At 41.9% G+C, this 19,567-nt stretch overlaps 1 protein-coding gene across 1 annotated transcript in view; it reads right to left on the bottom strand.

The window, feature by feature from the left end:
- Positions 1-3,034: 3,034 nt before the first annotated feature.
- The window catches only part of EGLN1 (egl-9 family hypoxia inducible factor 1), a 28,134-nt gene continuing 11,601 nt past the window's right edge, over positions 3,035-19,567 (bottom strand). Inside the window, exons 2-5 of the mRNA XM_053382515.1 lie at positions 13,333-13,452; positions 11,986-12,122; positions 7,704-7,771; positions 3,035-5,644 (exon numbers count right to left, since the gene is read on the bottom strand). Coding sequence (XP_053238490.1) covers positions 5,580-5,644; positions 7,704-7,771; positions 11,986-12,122; positions 13,333-13,452 — 390 coding nt within the window. The 3' untranslated portion in view covers positions 3,035-5,579. The remainder of the gene's footprint in view (positions 5,645-7,703; positions 7,772-11,985; positions 12,123-13,332; positions 13,453-19,567) is intronic.

Here is a 19,567-nt window from a genome sequence, read left to right on the forward strand (position 1 = left end):
AGGGCCAGTCGGCCCATAAGGCAGGTGAGGCGACTGCCTTGGGGCGGCAGATCCAACCTCCAAGGAACGCATTGCCTGCTGCTGCTGTTGTGGTGGTGCCAGCAACAGCTGCAGCTGCTCCTTGGCTCCTCTGAAGCCGCCATTTGCTGCCTCCATAGCAGCCTCTTGGCGAGGAGGAGCCTCATTGGCCTCTTCCCACCTGGTTCCTCATCTTGATCCTTATCCAACCCCCCAACCCCCAGTTACTGATGTAGATCTTCCCAGCAGGGTGGGAGACGCCATTTTGTGGTTTGCCTAAGGTGCCAACATGTATTGGACTGCCCCCATTCTCACTTTCCTATTTTCCACCTACAAGTGCCACTGCTAAGTGTATGCAAAACTGTAGCACCTATGCAGAAGAGATTGGTGTTACGTTTTGCTTAGGGAAATCCCTGGGGTTTGCAGAAGCACAATGAATCCTTTTTTTCGGGGGAGGGACTCCGAAAACAGTTCAAAAAGAACTGAGCATGCCAGTGGCGGCAGAATGCTGGTTGATGGATTGATTGGGAACCAGGGGAGGGGGATGGAATGGCTGGAATCCCCAACATGACATGCTACAACGTTTTGTTGCAGTTCGCACTTGCATAAGTATAAAGAATCTACCTTGGAGTTATTACAGATCAGGGTTTCAGTTGTTGCTATTGTTTACACCAGGCATGGCCAAACTGTTTTGGGACTACAATTCCCATCATCCCTGACCACTGGTCCTGTTAGCTAGGGATGATGGGAGTTGTAGTCCCAAAACATCTGGAGGACCAAGTTTGGCCATGCCTGGTTTACGTAGTTTGGAGTAAGAAACCCTTGCTGGTCTGCTTTAAGTTATCCAGCAATCTATCTCCTGCCTACAATTACTGTACAGGTTGCTACATGACACTGTGCTGCAAAGATCTTGGGAGACAGGGAAAGAGCCCTGTGGCATGGCGACAGCCTTTCCAAGGCTGAAACAAGAAAGATGGCCTTGAAGAGCAATATGCTTGCTAATGCCCAAGAGACCAATGGAGCTGGGAGGGGAGAGTGGTTAAGATAAAAAGGCCATGAGGAAGACCAAAGCTGCAGACACACATTGCCTAAACACAGGGCGGTGTGTGTGTGTGTGTGGAAGCAGATAGTAGGAATAAATGGGTGACATAGAAAGCACTCATATCTTTTTAACCCTCATATGCTGAAAGGAACAGATAAGGGTATCCTGAGAACGTATCTCCAAATATGGGAATTATACAACTGGGGAGCCACAATCAAGAAGGCCCTACCACAAATCACTATGGGGTGTGCTGAGGTTAAGGACAGTAGTAACGGTAGGGTCTTCCCCCCCAGATGTTAAGAGCATGGGCTGGCACATAAGGGGAGAGGTGCTCCTTCAAGTATCCAGGTCACAAGGGATTAGTGAGATGGGGTTATTTTGGCATTTCCCTTTTCGTGGCGCATGGGTATTTGGACAGGAAAATTATAGAACCGGCTGACATAATAAAGGCTAACACATTGCCTGGTCCAGATCTACCTGTTAGTTCTTGGAGAACTCAAATATGAAACTGCAGTGCTCTTCAGATTATGCTGTACTGAGACAGAGGCTCAAAGAACTTGTGTATTGCATTCACACAACAAGGCTTTTCTTTAGATTACTGTAGCTCCTCACATTCCCCTGAAAACCCTGTTCCTGACACATAGGAGATTCTTTGAAACAGCATGCAGTGCAGCTGGGTGATGAAACCGACACTCCTCCCTGAGAGAGCGTATGTGTCTTCTGCTCATTTAAAAGGCACTTGGTATCCAAGCATTTATTATTACTGAAAGGAAAGCTGCTTGAAGCCTCAGCTTTTAATTTGCGACTGTTTTTTATAATGTCTTAAAGGTAAAGGTAAAGGTACCCCTGCCCGTACGGGCCAGTCTTGACAGACTCTGGGGTTGTGCGCCCATCTCACTCAAGAGGCCGGGGGCCAGCGCTGTCCGGAGACACTTCCGGGTCACGTGGCCAGCGTGACAAAGCTGCATCTGGCGAGCCAGCGCAGCGCACGGAAACGCCGTTTACCTTCCCGCCAGTAAGCGGTCCCTATTTATCTACTTGCACCCGGGGGTGCTTTCGAACTGCTAGGTTGGCAGGCGCTGGGACCAAGCAGCAGGAGCGCACCCCGCCGCGGGGATTCGAACCGCCAACCTTTCGATCGGCAAGCCCTAGGCGCTGAGGCTTTTACCCACAGCGCCACCCATGATGTTTTATTATCAATAGAGATTACCAAATGATAAAAAATAACAACATGAGTGGGAGATGCTTTAGCAAATAGATAAACATCAAGAAAAATTGTTATGAAGAGTGTCCAAATACAGTAAAGGACAAAAATAAAATAAAATTGCAGAAGAGTCAGAGAACCAGGTTTTACTTAAGGGTGGTTCATATCACCCCACGGAAAACAGCAGTGAGAAGGCACAGCAGGTAGCTGTTAAAAGCAGGTCCTCATAATATCTTCTGACAAGTAAATGTTTTCCTTTGCTTCTAATCATGAGAAGGCAACCACGCAACGTGCACAGTTTACACTGTGTGACAAAAACTCATTAGCACAGGGAGAAGTTTCCTGCAATGTGGTACCACAGTGATTGAAGTCTTGAAACAATGCATCTGACACGCCAAACTCAATCTATGGACATGCTCTAAATGCTTACCTAAACACCTAAAATTCAAGATGGTTATTTTCAGAAGGAAAAACACCTAGGTAGCCTTTCCACGTGACCAGAAAATAAAATGTTTGTATTGGTAATGCCAAGTTAGTACCAGGCTACAATTGGCAGTCTTGTGTCCCCCCCCCCCACCTTCTCCTTTAAAAACAATCACAGCTAGATAATTAAAAACAGGGTTTATAAATGAAACTAACAGGAGACCCTTGACTGCAGCTGCAATGTCACTGACTGCTAAAAACAGACAGACACACCCCATATCAGTTTACTAATTAGTTGCTGTGTAGGAGGCTTTAAAAATATTACATAATTACAAATAACCACCACATTGTTTCAAGAACCTTTATACATCTTTTAATTAGATTAGCTTTACAAGCAACTTCAGAGCTCTTTCAGTAATGAACACTGCTTTTCAAAAGTTACATGACTTTATAGGAAATCTGCAAATTAATTCTGAATTTCTTTGCCTGCTAGATAAAAGTCTTGTGTTTTACAGCTGGCTAATGTCATGAAATAAAAATAGCATTATGAAGCTTTATCTTTAACCAGGACTAAACACATATACAGGCCATAAGACAGTTTAAAAATAGTCTGAAACAGGTTCCTGCTTGGTAACGCCCAAGGCTGAAGATTTAACTGACATGAACAGCTTCTAAATGGACATTAGAAGACCCAGTTTGGTGACCTTTTGTAAAATAACCAACTGAGAGATTTAAGCACATTTTAAATCTTCCCAACAAGCACAAATGTAAGATGTTGATACTTTGAATAGAGGGACAAACAAACAAAAAATGTAAAGGCTTATTATGTTGTCCATGTCTAACACATTTAACATAATACAAAAGCAGTTAAAAGTTAGAAATGGTGTTTCTTAGGCCTAAAACAGTGCATTGCACTGCAGACCAGACAGTAGAGAAAATTTGCACTCCTTGGTCAGGCTTGCAGAGGCACTTACAGTAGACATGTTTTCTTCGGATTTACCAGGATTAAGAGAAAAACCAAACTGTTAAAAGTTTTGACAGCTAATCGTTTTAAAGGGGGTGGGGGAAACAAAAAAAAACCCCAAAGACTTTTGCCAGATGTTCCCTTAGTATGCTATCACAATACTGAATTTCCCACCTTTTGTCAGTTGTCACTAAACGTAATCCTTTTTTTTCATGTTTTACATGAATAGTAAGCTTTTTTTAATAAAAATTACTGAGCTTTCCATAGAAAAGGTCTCTAATACAAGTACAAACTATACAGATGCTGAAATAGGCAAAGTTGTACATACAGAAATACTTCTGTACACTCACATTGTTTTGGTTAAGTGAGGGAATCAAGGGATAAAATATGGAGCCTTTAAATGGGGAGGCTCCTGTTTGTAAGGCTGCTAGAACTCAGAAGCTTCCCTCCAGGGGGTTACTTTTGAGCACAAACCAATCCCTTCAAAATAAAACATTTCAAAATATCTGGTTGAATTAATTTTATTCTCTGTTGCTTCCTCACTTAAAAGTAATTTAGTTTTTCCTTGTCAAAAACATTTTCGTATTGATCAGAGGCCAATGTTATTTTGGGGAGAAAAATTCTCAGCAGTAGGAAAATATTTACATATTAAGCCTGCAGTGATGCACTTCAGTCTTAATGCATTAAATATACCCCTTGATAGTATATAAGGGGATCAAGGGACCCAACTGCAAATGAGGATACTACTGCTTTGGGGGGAAATCTCTGAAGTTTCATGACCTTACAAAAAAACGTAGCAGAAAGTAAGCTTTTGAAAACAAGTCAAGATTGAGATCTCCCATCAAAATAGTAGAAAGGATGTTGGTACACCTAAAAGCCTCGGAAAGCCCTTATGTTCTAGGGATTTGATACTTATGGGCAGAGTCCACCTGGCACTTCATCTGCACAAGCCCCACTGGAAAAAGCAGGAGCTGCACATGTGTACTGCTGTGTTCTTGAATGATTTTCATTCACATTGAATGGCTCTCATAGATGAAGTTCCCAGCGGAACTGCAGCCACAGTTCTCAACATGAAAAAGACAGTACGGATAACGTCAAGTCCACTTAGTGCTAGCCAGTCACTTAGAAAACCCAAATGACACAGATACAGAAAGCTTGCTCTCTGGATACAACATATAAAACCACAAATTTAAGGAAGTAATTGACAGCAAGATAGGCATCTGTTTCAGTTTTTTTAAAAAAAAGTTTCAGAGAACACAAACACAATACAGCAGCAATCTTTAAAAAAAATTCAAATTAGTGTAAGATATGAAAATAAAACAACTGGGTTCTTAAATGGGAATTAAAGTGCTCCTTTTCAGACTTAAGTGTAAAGACAGAGTGATCATCAGTTACTGGCAATTCTTATTTAAATTAGGTTTTACATGGTAGGAGAACAGTGTGAACAGCAAATTTACAAAAATAGTTAAATGCCATTTTGGAGAAAAATGTTTGCTTTGCTCGATGTTGATCAGCTGTACCTGGTTATACAAAAATTATTTAAAATTCAAAACTTTTACCACATTTTTTTAAAAAAGGGATGATAAATAGCATTGAACTGGATGATTGAATGGCAAAATATGAAGGATGGAAAACTTCTATGTAGGGCACTTCATGTGTAAGCTGTTTTTTTCTCAATGCTTATCGTCACATAAGCAGTTAACAGGACTAGAGTCACAATCATGTAGTACAATGCATAAGCTATTAGAAATCCATTTGATGAAACACTGAAACCCATAATTCATTTGTTTATTCCAAACGTTGATTTGGCGTTGATTTTCCTTTATCTCATTATTCACATTCAAAAGTTAATAGACATCGCCTAGGACTGTTGTGGGGAGGGGGAGATGGACCAGGACGTAGCACAGGGAATTACTAGATCAAAGGCTTTATAGAAGGTCTTTCCCATTTGAATCAGGAGGCTTGTTAAGTTCAGTCTCCACACCTTTTTCACCTGTAAGACAAAGGGGGAGTTATTAAAAAAACACAGAAATACTATACCATTACAAGTTAGATATGTAAGGTGGCCAATCACACTCTTTTGCGCATGCGCGCATGCACACACGCACACACACACACACACACACACACACACAGGCCACACCATCTCCCTAACTCACACACTCCACATATACACAACTACACATGTGTGCATCTCTCACTCACGCATACATACCTTCCTGCCTCTCGCACACAGACAAACACATACCACACAGAGATCTCTCCCTCTCTGGCCAAGTGCACCTCTCCCTCACCCCACAGACCTCATGTATAGATTTTCTTCTCTCTCACATGCACACAAGCAACATATAGATCAATCACCCCCATATATCTCTCCCTCACTCTCACAAATCATACATACAGCTCTCAATTTCACGCATACATGCACTACTGGAGCACACCCCCCCCTCCCCGCTTCAATTCAGAGAAGCACCTCTCTGGAGCACAACAGTATACCCAAAGCAAAACTACAAGGCTCCTGGAAGTATGGCAAAATCTGCCCCAATGGATGCTCAACCTTTCTGGTGCCAGTCAAATTGATCTGAAGGTAAAGGTAAAGGACCCCTGACAGTAAAGTCCAGTTGCGAATGACTCTGGGGTTGCGGAGCTCATCTCGCTTTACTGGCCGAGGGAGCCAACGTTTGTCCGCAGACAGTTTTTCTGGGTCATGTGGCCAGCATGACTAAGCAGCTTCTGGCAAAACCAGAGCACTGCATGGAAACGCCATTTAGCTTCCTGCCGGAGCAGTACCTATTTATCTACTTGCACTTTGATGTGCTTTTGAACTGCTAGGTTGGCAGGAGCTGGGACTGAGCAATGGGAGCTCATCCCATCGCGGGGATTTGAACCGCCAACCTTCAGATCAGCAAGCCCTAGGCTCAGTGGTTTAGACCTCAGCATCACCCGCATCCCTCAAATTGATTTAGGAGAATGCAACACTCTATTAAGCTTCTCAAATATATACACCTTTCCTTTCTCCACATTTTTACATGACAAAAATCCAACAGATCTGTTCTTCAGTTCATTTGTTCTAAATTTTAATTCAACACAATCTTAAACACAACCTCAGACTGTATCATTTGTGCATCCAATTCAAATAATAAGGGAATGTTTAAAGACAGTAATAGTGTTTGCTGCACATTCATGGAAATCCATTCCCCTAATGCATCAAATGTTTTAATAATTTTCTAGAAGCTTTCTTGGTTGGGGTGACTTAACCTTATGATTAAGCAGGACTGAAATAGTTTATTCAGTGTGCATAATATTTCAGTTGGGTATTTTTCCCGTGTGGCCTTTTAAACTCGTTGCTAGCTCTGAGCCACTACGGGTGGGGCAAGAAATAAGATGAAATTAAGGCTCTTTCCACTTCAAGATACTCAAGATAGTGGTACCTCGGGTTACAGACACTTCAGGTTACAGACTCCACTAACCCAGAAATAGTACCTCGGGTTAAGAACTTTGCTTCAGGATGAGAACAGAAATTGTGTGGTGGCAGCAGGAGGCCCCATTAGCTAAAGTGGTAACTCAGGTTAAGAACAGTTTGAGGTTAAGAACAGACCTCCAGAACAAACAGACCTCCAGAACAAATTAAGTTCTTAACCCTAGGTACCACTGTATAGGTCTTACTGAAGTTCATTATTAATTACAGCTATAATATCACTGTACAGTAATGCCTTCGCGAACGTCCGCCTTGTCTAGCGTCCATTCCAGCAAACCCGGAAGTACTGGATTGGGTTACTTCCGGGTTTGCCGCTCACGCATGCGTAGAAGTGCTAAATTGTGCTTCGCGCATGCGCAGAAGTGCAAACCACTCTGCGTGCATGCACAGACACGGCACTTTGGCCTGCGCCCTTTTCGGCTAGTGACCGGGGCTCCGGAACAGATCCCAGCCACAAAACGAGGTACAACTGTACTCAGAAGCTGCTGTTGTCAGTTACTTTTACAGCTACGCACACTAAAATACAGCTGATTTTAGAGAGAACACAAACATAAAAAACAGGGAAATCAATTACCTGTTAAGTATTTTACTTTAGCACGGGCTCTTTCATCTGCATCAAAATACCACACTGTTATTGCGTACCTTTAAAAGATAAAAAGAATGAAATAGTAACACACTATATTAAAAAACAACACATTTTAACACCCTCTTAGATCCCTCCAATTACATGACAGAACCATATACCTGAGCCACCTAAACAGCAGTGTATACTGTCAACTTATTCTGTGTATTTGTAACGTCATAATTTGCAGAACTTAATACAATCTGTAACTTACTACTTTGAGCTGAAAATTCTAATTTCCGAAACAACTCAATTCTTGGCAGACTACTGGCTCAGGCAATTCATATTAACCACAGGAGAAGAAGAAGAAGAAGAAGAAGAAGAAGAAGAAGAAGAAGAAGAAGAAGAAGAAGAAGAAGAAGAAGAAGAAGAATTTATTATTTATACCCCGCCCATCTGGGTTTCCCCAGCCACTCTGGGCGGCTTCCAAAAGAATATTAAAATACTGTGATACATCAAACATTAAAAGCTTCTCTAAACAGGGCTGCCTTCAGATGTCTTCTAAAAGTCTGGTAGTTGTTCTCTTTGACATCTGGTGGGAGGGCGTTCCACAGGGAGGGCGCCACTACCGAGAAGGCCCTCTGCCTGGTTCCCTGTAACTTGGCTTCTCGCAGTGAGGGAACCGCCAGAAGGCCCTCGGTGCTGGACCTCAGTGTCCGGGTAGAACGATGGGGGTGGAGACGCTCCTTCAGGTATACTGGACTGAGGCCGTTTAGGGCTTTAAAGGTCAGCACCAACACTTTGAATTGTGCTCGGAAATGTACTGGGAGCCAATGTAGGTTTTTCAAGACCGGTGTTATATGGTCTCGGCGGCTGCTCCCAGTCACCAGTCTGGCTGCTGCATTCTGGATTAGTTGTAGTTTCCGGGTCACCTTCAAAGGTAGCCCCACGTAGAGCGCATTGCAGTAGTCCAAGCGGGAGATAACCAGAGCATGCACCACTCTGGCGAGGCAGTCCACGGGCAGATAGGGTCTCAGCCTGCATACCAGATGGAGCTGGTACACAGCTGCCCTGGACACGGATTTAACCTGTGCCTCCATGGACAGCTGTGAGTCCAAAATGACTCCCAGGCTGCGCACCTGGTCCTTCAGGGGCACAGTTACCCCATTCAGGACCAGGGAATCCTCCACACCTGCCCGCCTCCTGTCCCCCAAAAACAGTACTTCTGTCTTGTCAGGATTCAACCTCAATCTGTTAGCCACCATCCATCCTCCAACCGCCTCCAGACACTCACACAGGACCTTCACCGCCTTCACTGGTTCTGATTTAAAAGAGAGGTAGAGCTGGGTATCATGCGCATACTGATGAACACCCAGCCCAAACCTCCTGATGATCTCTCCCAGTGGCTGCATGTAAATGTTGAAAAGCATGGGGGAGAGGACAGAACCCTGAGGCACCCCACAAGTGAGAGCCCAGGGGTCTGAACACTCATCCCCCGCCACCACTTTCTGAACACGGCCCAGGAGGAAGGAGCGGAACCACTGTATGACAGTGCCCCCAGCTCCCGGCCCCTCAAGACGGTCCAGAAGGATGTTATGGTCGATGGTATCAAACGCCGCTGAGAGATCCAGCAGAACTAGGAAACAGCTCTCACCTTTGTCCCTAGCCCGCTGGAGATCATCAACCAGTGCGACCAAGGCAGTTTCAGTCCCATGATGAGGCCTGAATCCTGACTGGAAGGGATCCAAATGGTCCGCTTCTTCCAGGCGTGCCTGGAGTTGTTCAGCAACCACTCGCTCAATCACCTTGCCCAAGAATGGAAGATTTGAGACTGGGCGATAATTGGCCATCGTGGCCGCATCTAAAGATGGTTTTTTAAGAAGCGGTTTAATAACCGCCTCTTTCAGAGGGTCTGGGAAGGCTCCCTCACGGAGGGAAGCATTCACCACCCCACGAAGCCCATCGCCCAGTCCTTCCTGGCTAGCTTTTATAAGCCAGGATGGGCAAGGATCCAGGAGACAGGTGGTTGGCTTCACTCGTCCAAGCAGCCTGTCCACATCCTCGGAGGTAACAGATTGGAATTGATCCCACACACCTTGACTAGACAGGACTCTAGCACTCTCCCGCCCTGGCCCTGCTCCCACGGTGGAGTCTACTTCTTCCCGAATCTGAGCGATTTTATCTGCAAAAAACTTTGCAAAATCATTGCAGGAGATCATGTGGCCCGTACTGGGCCCCGATGTCGCAGGTGGTTCCGCTAAATTGTGAACCACCTGAAAAAGGAGAAAGGATCTTTACCAAGCAAGCAAGCCTCATTGCATTGTAGACTGGGTGTTAAGCTTAGCAGAGGGAGCCCTATTGGTTGTTCCACCACCCTTAGAAGCTCTGGCCCAGCAGAGGGCATTCTCTGTGGAAGCCCTTAAGTGGTGGAACTCCTTCCCCACAGAGGTGCATCTGGCATATTAATTATACAGTTTGTGGTGAATGCTGAAGACACACCTCTTTACCCTGGCCTTTGACACCAGATTAGTATTTTTAGGACCCACCTTATTTCTGTGATTGTTAAGTTGCTTTAAACTGCTTTGAATTGTGTTTTTAAGTGTTGTAACCTGCCCTGGGACCTTAGGGAGAAGGGCAGGTAAATAATAGCACTAATAATAAATTGGTGGCACTCACAAGTAGGAAACATCCAACTCTAATCACCTTCAGCTTTATTGGAAAAAAATGGTCCTTCAGACTTTACCCAACTAAACAGATGTCTCCTTCCAATGAAAAGCAAATTGATTCTTAAGAAAACAACAGGGCCCCTGCAGGATCAGAGCAAAGGTTCATCTGGGCCAGAGTTCACACTGGCCAACCAGATGCCTATGAAAGGCCCAAAAGCAGGACATGAGTGCAATAGCATTCCGATACTTGTGATCCCCAGCAACGTTCCTTGATTTTAGATACTGTAGCTTCCTTGTTTTATAACTTTAAGGTTGCAATCCTATACAAACTTGCTTGCCAGCAAGTACTAAATTTTACTGAACTCAATGGGACTTCCAAGTAAGCATGCCTAGAATCAGACTGTAACTCAAAGCTGTTGCTTAAAAAACAAACCAACAAGAATATATACTTCTAATATATTTTATACCAGCAAACTCTCCTTCAATTTTCACAACATATGAAGAAGTAGGAAGTAAGAAATGAAGTCTGCAACCCTAAGAGCATAGGTCTAGCACTTGAGAGAAGCTCCAGACAGATTAGGTCAGAAAGGACAGTCTAAGAAACTTGGAGGTTTCGCTTTATCTACCTGCTCTTTCCCTTGGAGACACATCAAACTAAGTTGCATCTCTACACTTCCAAGAACTGCCCCCTTTCACTTCAACAGAATGTTAATTACAAGGTTTATAAATTTAACATTTGTACAGTACCAAAAAACTGAACTCCATTCACTCAGGAAACAAACATCTAATCTAATGCAGTGATAAATTTTGCAGTGTATGTACGTAAAGCCTTATTTCAAGAGACATTTACAAAATTATTTATTCTACTGATACTCAGATGTACATGCACTTGTTTAAAAGCCTAATCTCCATATTTATTAATACACAAACACCACCTTTACTCTAAGCAGCTCAAGGTGGCATACATGGATCAGGCCGGCTCAAGGTCACCAAATGAGCTTCAAGGCCAAGTAAAGATTTGAAGCCTGGTTTCCCAGGCCCTAGTCCCACTTTCTAACTACTACATTAAATTGACTCTTATAAACACAGCTATTTTTATCCCTTTTTTAGTCTTCCCAAATAATAGCTCTCACACACCTGTTAACAATTCATGACTGGCCTAAGTGATCAACTCCTATGCCTTCATCTGCTTTATATGACACGTAAATTCAATTTTTTTTTAACCTGAGAAATAAACTGACATGTCTACTCCCCATATATAGGCCTGCAGCCTAAATGTACTGTGGTCCAAAAAATCTCAGGGAGAAAAAACCCAACAACTTATAACAATGCATGACACCATTGATAAGACAATGACTTTTTTCCATTTAACTAACCTGCTATAAATCATGACAAACCTGAGCTTTTGTTGATCCATAACTAATGGTAACATAACATGCCACTAATCAATGCAAGTTAAAACTCTCAAAATTTGTCAAGCGAAAGTCATACATTATGAATAACTGAGGCTCCATTTATACTAGTTACTTTCCTGGGACAGATGAATCCAATTTTTGCAGATTTCCAATTCCTTCTCATTTCTGTCGTAAACTTACTAAAGTCTGCTGGTATATATTCATTCATCTTACCTTGTAGCAAATGCAGGCTGCACTTCATGAGGGTTGCGGCGGTCAGACCAGAAAAACAGCAATCTATCAAACTTAGGTTCAATGTCAGCAAACTGGGCTTTGCCTTCAGGAAATATTCGAAGAATACCTCCACTTACCTTAAAAGACATAAACAGTGCTTCACAATCAAAGATGCTATCAGCAATTTCAATGTACTAATAGCACCTACATATAGCTTCCTTTTAACTCAACTATTTCTAGAATAATTAAAGCAGACAGTAAGATTTCCTTCTCAAAGTGATCCAAATAGAAATATGTTGCACTAATGAAACTTTTTTTTGATGTTCATATGTTAGCTCTATAAATTGAACTAGCACAGACTGAAAAATTATTCAAACAACCAAAATGTCTCAGATTTTTGTAACATACATTAATGAATGTGTTCTAGTGTATATCTAGATAATCAATATTAATAAAATGGAACATTTGCAAAACCAAAAATTACTGTTTTATGAGAAACAAAATCTCTGTGCTGATATTGTTAACTGCATACAAATTCTGAATGAGTGGTCCACAGAATGAATATAAATACCACCTTTAAAAATATTGAATAATGTAGGAACTCCTCCACTGGGTTAAATTAAAGACCCCATCTAGTCCAGTATCCTGTTTTCACAAGAAGTAGAACCGGGGTACAACAAGCACTTTCCCTGGTTTTCTGACAAGCAACTAGCTTAGTTGAGTTTCAATTGGGGCAATTACCAGCCACTAGTCTGACCAATTTCTACACTTTGCCCAACATTCTCATAGTTCCTTGAAGTTAAATATGAACAATGAGGAGTCAGCACCACAACAAATGGCTATCAAATGCCTGAAGAAGGAAATAAATTCTAGTCTTTCTCCAAAGACGACCAGGGAGATCAGTGAATTAATGATCTATAATTTATTTTCACTATAACAAATAAATATATTCTTAACAAAGTTGAAAGCGTCTCATAACCTTAGTATTAAAGAAGGCAATTCCTCACATTTACACATGAACTAGAAGAGTTGTTTCATGTTTAACATAGCATCAAAACTACACAGACGTTTACTGCCATAAAAACAATAAGTGGGATCCAAAGAGCTACTTGAGATGTATTTAAAACTTTCAGCATGCCTAGTGTGATTTTTGACAGTTTTCTAAGGAAAGTATGTTTTTAGATCCTAACTGGAGTGGAAGGGAGACCAAACACTAGGTGAGGTGCCCTGGCTATAGGATCAGATGCAGCTTCAAAGCATGTTTACTAGGTGTACAAAATATTGCTTTAAAAGGCATGACACGTTATTCAAACATGTAAAAAAAAACCCTCTCTAAAATAGAATTACCTTGGCATCCCAGTCTTTATTAAGGTAATATATACATGTGACACATCTTCCATCTCCATTTGGATTATCAACATGGCGCACGTATCCTGTTCCATTGCCTGGATAACAAGCCACCATTGCCTGTAATAAAAACAGAACAAAACTAGATAAGAACAGACTGTTGGCTACAATAGTATGCTTCTTTCAAGCCAAACTTCAGGGAGAGGACTTTGAGGGTTCCAGGAAAGGCCTCTCTGAGAACATGCACCTGCAAGAATCACATTCCCAACTCCTGCTTTATGCAATTCAACCTAATGTCATGCCTAATGATTAGCATTCCAAAGCCCTGGGAAGGGGAAGCACCAAGTAGAAACCTAGAATGGGTCAGCAAGGTTTACCTCGCCTGGGCCGGTTCACTCCAGCAGAGATCCGTCCATGGGCTCCATGAGCATGTGATTTCCGGTGTCTGCATCTGCACAGACACGATTTCCGGCACCGCGGAAGCGAGTCCCTGTGCCGCGCCGGTTTAGCACAACGTGCGGGGACTCGCTGAGTGGGTGGCTCGGTTCGGGGGCGGCTCGGGGGCCGGTTAAACGACCCCCGTGGGCTGCTTGTGGCCCATGGGCCTTAGGTTGCAGACCCCTGCTCTAGAAAGTGGTTATAAATTAGCAACCCATTTCTCATTCATTTAAAACTGGCAGGCTGATTCCAGTACCCATTTATTTAGAGGGGGAAGGTGCTGGAATACCCCACCCTTTGAAAATCCAGAGACCATAAAGGAAAACACGTTTTACACACTTTTACACTGTTGTTTTTGTTTTCTGTTATTTCCCAAATACACAAAGGGTTAAGGAGTCATTGTAGAGATAAACCTGGAGATAAGTGCACCTTCTTACCGTTTCAGAAATGGTTGACCATCATGTTTACTAGAATACAAGATCAAATGAACAGACAACAAAGCTATTTCCTAGGGGTCAGTAAATATCTTGCTTTACATTCATGTAGAATGCATGTAGCTTTGTTAGATTTAAGTAATTTTGCTGTAGTTAATACACTGTTGAATACAAAACACTAGCCCTTTTCTACTGTATCCCCCCCCCCCCAAATGTCCAATTCTTTGTGATAAGAATTAAATATCCCACTAGATTTAAAATAGGCGGGGTGAATATATGAAATGCTTTTATTTCCACTCTTTTTTGCTAGCTATAACAAAACAAGCTGAAAAGGTTAAAGGTTAATAACAAGGAAACAGCTTGAAAGTAGATGGACATGAATTCACTACATGCTAAAGAGGAAGTGCTGGAATGAGCAGCTGCTACAAAAAGACTATTTAAAAAAATCTAGAAGAGACAGGTGATTATAGGAGCAAGCACAGGATGTATTAAACACAAATCCAAAGGAAACTAGTACAATAGTAATTGAAGAATACACCGCAAGATATAAACTAGAAGAGCTTGCCTGACTTTCAAAACTAGACCCATACCTTAAATAATGTTATTTAAATAAATTATTTAAATAATCAATATCTGGGAGTAAAAACAAGAGACCAAGCAATTTTAGCAGGTTAAGATGCACTACTATCGTATTTTGCTCACTGCAAATATAAATGTGATGTGAATTTAGAATATCAGAACACAAATATAAGCTTATTTTAAAGATACTAACTTTAAGGCAGGAATTCTATACACATGTACTTGGAAAGAAGTCCTAGTGAAACCAAGAGGGCTTACTCCAAGTAAACCTGCAGACCACAGGAGATACTTAATAAAATTTTAGCCTTGCTTAACATCCTATTGGATATAAGTCCATAGACTCTGGCCCTGATAAAATTATCAAATCCTCAAGTTTCACTGACGGCATCATTACAAGCAAGACACATGATTGGGAATAGCAAAGGATTTTTCAGCTAAATTATCAACTGAATTTCCCACCACCCAGCTTCATTGGATGACCTTGGTTCTAGCGTTATGAGAGAAACTTCTCTATCCACTTTCTCAACACTACAAAAATGTATCTTTTGGAGATAAGGCAAGAAGAACTGTATGGTTTTTCCAAGTGTGATCCCACCGCAGATTTCTGTAAAGGCCCCAGTAAAACTGGCAAATGTTATTTTCAGTCTTGCCTATAACGATCCTTAGCACAAAATCTATAGGTCAGAGCTTTTCAAACTTTTCATGCTGGTGACACCCTTTTTAGACATGCATCATTTCACGACACAGTAATTCAGTTTTACTAGCAAGCCGGAGGTTAAACTATCCCCTTTCCAGTCCCGGGAGAGGCGCAGGGAGTGTTCGCGCAACACACCTACACTCTGCAGCTGACACACTAACGTGTCGCGACACACAGTTTGGAAAGCTCTGCAAATCCACTGCACTCTTCACCACAACCCCTATCTCTCTTTCTCAGTTAAAGCTAGCTCATATCAGGGTAAGCAGGAATACCCAGCGCCAGTCCAGAGGTGGAACACTGTCTGCAGTGAAATTCTCTGCCCCCGCATGCTTCTTACTGCTCGGCTGAGTGCTCCTCAGCTCCTTCGTGCTTCCTCAACCTGCAAGAGCCTGCTTACTTGTCTCTCTGATTCTCAGGACCTGAACAGTAAGTCAGCAGGCTGCTACACCCTTCTCTCCCCAACGTGCTGCAAGCCTAGCCATCACAGATGCACTGCTTTTTTTAAAAAAATATTTTATTAAGGGTTTTCTTGTTTTACAGTGTAAGTGTAATGCCTCGTATTTTTTCTTCCATGTAACATTTTTACAAATCTGTTTCATTTGTTGAGGCATTAGGGAGAGAAGAAAAAAGAAAGAAAAAAAGAAAGGGGGGTGGAGGGAGGGGAGATGGATGGGGGTGGGGTCGGGTAGCGGTGTTCCTATTATGCTTAATGTATGTAGAGTTTGGTGTCAGCGTGCTTGTGTTGTTCACTTGTGTTCCTTTGGTGGTGAGAGAGGTTGGGGTTGGCCTAGGGTGTGATTGTTTGTTTGTGATTGGCTGTGGTGATCTTTGTTTTCGTGTGTGAGTGAGGTGGGTGGGTGTTTTGGATCAGGTTAGCCATATTGATTTGTATGCTGTTGGTGGATTATTGTCGTTGTCCTGTTGGGCTGTGTATGTGATAAAGGGGAGCCATACCGGGGTGAAGGTGTCTTCTTCTGTTTGTCCCCGTGTCAGTTTCAGTTTATTAGTTAATTTTTCTAGTAGGGCTGTTTCCCATACTATTTGGTACCATTGCACAGATGCACTGCTGAATAAACAAACAAGATGTTATACAGACCTTTAGCACAAAAGTGAAGAAATAGTGCTTCAATTCAAGTAAGCACAACTGAAGCTTTTAACACCCACCTAGAGAGGCTGGCTGAGAGGGAGAGGCCTTCTCTACAATGGTGTCCTCTCCCTTTTCCTTCCTCCAACAGGCAGGCTGTTTATCTTTTGTAATATTGTACAATGGTTTTTGCCTTCAGGTAGGCTCCTAGTCCAATCTCTGTCCAATGCTTCCCAGGCACAGGGCCTGAACAAATCCAAAATACAGATATCATTCCAAATATTGGTTTTATTATATGAGCTCATTCTAATTCAATCTGGTTCCACTGGATGCAATAAGTTTACCCATATTCTGAACCCCTCTTTTTTCTAGATCTTTTCAGCGTTTATTTGTTGATTTATTGTGTAACTGTGAGATTTTGAAATTTAAATAATTTAATATATATAAACATTTAAAAAACTTTGTACAAAACCAAAGACTCTTCAGATGGAGTTCCTGTATGGGGGGAGGAAACTCTTCAAATATTCTTTCCTCTTTAGTTCTGTTTTTTATTTTATTATTATTCTGGTTCAGTTTGATTTTCTGCTATCAAGTTGATTAATTGACATTTCTACAGAAGACTTAAGAAGCAATCCTATGGATGCTAAGACTGCAATTCTATAAATGTTCACTTCTGAGTACACATGCATAGGATCACACTATTACAAGCCTCATTGAACTCTGTTGGACCTGCTTTCAATAAATGTGCCCAGGATAGGGCTATTAGTATACTTGATGACCCTAAAACATTCTAGATGACATAGAGTAACTAAACACAATTTAAAGCAGGTATTATAGTATCTGTCGGAAGCTGAACAGGCAAAGGGGTTTAGTGAGAAGGAAGAAGCTGGGGCAGAAAGCAGTCCTGATGTAGAGGCAGGAGGTGAGGGACAGGAGACAGGGATGAGGCAGGCTGCTGAATAATCCAGGGCGTCTCCCTCTCCTGCTGTGACCAGCTTCCTAGACCTGGTCAACCAGAACATGAAGAGAAATGAAAAGAGCAGAGGAGGGATTAGGTGTGTGCAGACACAATCTCCAATTGCTTGGGAAAAACCCTGCAGAGGAGGGGACTTAGGCAGCTGTGGAAAAGTGGGGACCTTCAGTCTTCGCAGCTGCTTCCCTGGGGCAAGACCTACTGGGAAGAGTAGCTGAGATCACTAGGCTTTCACTGTTTTTGGTTTCTTTGAATAAGGAGTTAACTTCGCTGACACCAGTGTTTTTTATTGCTGACCTACACCTGACTCCAGCTCCTGATATATGCAAACCTTAAACTGTAGTCCAATTTAACCATGGTTTGATGAAACAAATCAGCTTCATAAACCATGGTTTGTAGCTGGCATTTCTCAACACACAATTGTTAGGATAAATCATACCTTCTTGTTTTGTCTGGACCTATCAAACAGCAGTTAATAGAAAATGGAAGTGAAAACTTCCAGTCTCCTCCATGCAAGGGAAGAGGAGTGGGTGAGAAAGCAAGGCCAAGACATACTGTAGCTCATTCCTGTCATGATAAACCGTTATGATGCCCAAACTGGCTTATACTGTTCACATGCTCCTAATGTGTCAGAATTAGTTTGCTTTTAAAATTTGAGAAACACATTTATAGAGCAGACTATATATGATAACTCATGCTTTCTCCCATCTATGATTTTCAGCTGCTTATAAAATTGGGATTTTCAATTTGCACAACTGAATAAAATACTATATACAAAAGTATTCCACTTCCTTTAAAATCCACATTTTGTACCACACACCCTTTATGTCAAAATAAGCAGGTTTCCTTCCCTGTAGAGAACAGCTACAAGGCCTTTTCCTGTCAGACACTGAACAAGCATAGTAGTGGCTTAAACAATATGACATTTCACCAGCTGTGTGAGGCTAAGACAGTAAACTTACTTCATGAATTTTCTGCAAAACAATTGCATTTTCTATTCAATATTACAAGTTAATAATTATTTTCAGTAATATTATGAATTGTAAAGCCCTTGTCATTGTTTCTGTGATTTAAATTGTGTGACTTTTTATTATTATCAACCAATTTGCATGGAAGATTGACTCAAAACAGAATATTGTGACATAAAAATAAAAGGACTCAAGACTTAATAAAACCTGCGTTAGATGCATAAATAGTTGTCTTCATGCTTCTAGGACCCTCTCTTGCAGTTCTGATAGGAGGTATCACCCCTGGTTCACAGAAGACACCTGTTGCAGCAGAAGTGGCTTAAGGCCCTCAACCAAATACAGAATTAAGCCCATTTTAAGAACTTTGTTGCCATGGCAAGGGAGTGGGAGAGAAAGCAAGACTCTTTTTATCAGCCTGCCTGGCTCAAGTGACATCTAGAGCCTTCCCTCTTGGACTCCATCAACAGCAAGCCACTCTGTATGGGACAGCGAGAGACAAAGTGGCCCTGGTTTTTCTTCTCTTTTTCTCCCTATTTGGGTCTCTCTTTCTGTGAACACCATAATACTGTGTTATACTTTGCTTACTTTGGGATATGTTGCATTAACAAATGCAGAAAGGGCCTATAGAAATTTAAATATGAAACCCTCTTTAAATATTTCCAGAAAAACGCCCCCCATATGGCTTCTAATTATTGGTTAACATGCAGGATAGCACCTCTCTTGCCCCAGAGACTATATTTTTGACAGCTGTACAAATAGGGCAAGTACTAATTAAGCTCTCCTACGAACTGTGGCATTGGAAGACAGAGAACACAATGTTCTGGATTCTATCCAACAGTGGGAATCAAAATACTCATACTTTCCTCTCCTCTCCCTTGATTCACTCCTTCAGGAAGAGGAAGTCTTATTTGTGGTCATTACAAATCAAATTAATAGCAGTGTTTTCAAATAGTAGAGCTTTTTCAGACTTTCAATATATTCTAAATTCCCTCAAAAATACTAGGAAGGGTTTAAAAACTAGACTTTAGGTATAACAAAAAAAGCCTAAGATTTGAAAAATTC

This window comes from Podarcis raffonei, chromosome 3, assembly GCF_027172205.1.
Source record: "Podarcis raffonei isolate rPodRaf1 chromosome 3, rPodRaf1.pri, whole genome shotgun sequence".
In the NCBI taxonomy this organism is placed as follows: Eukaryota; Metazoa; Chordata; class Lepidosauria; order Squamata; family Lacertidae; genus Podarcis; species Podarcis raffonei.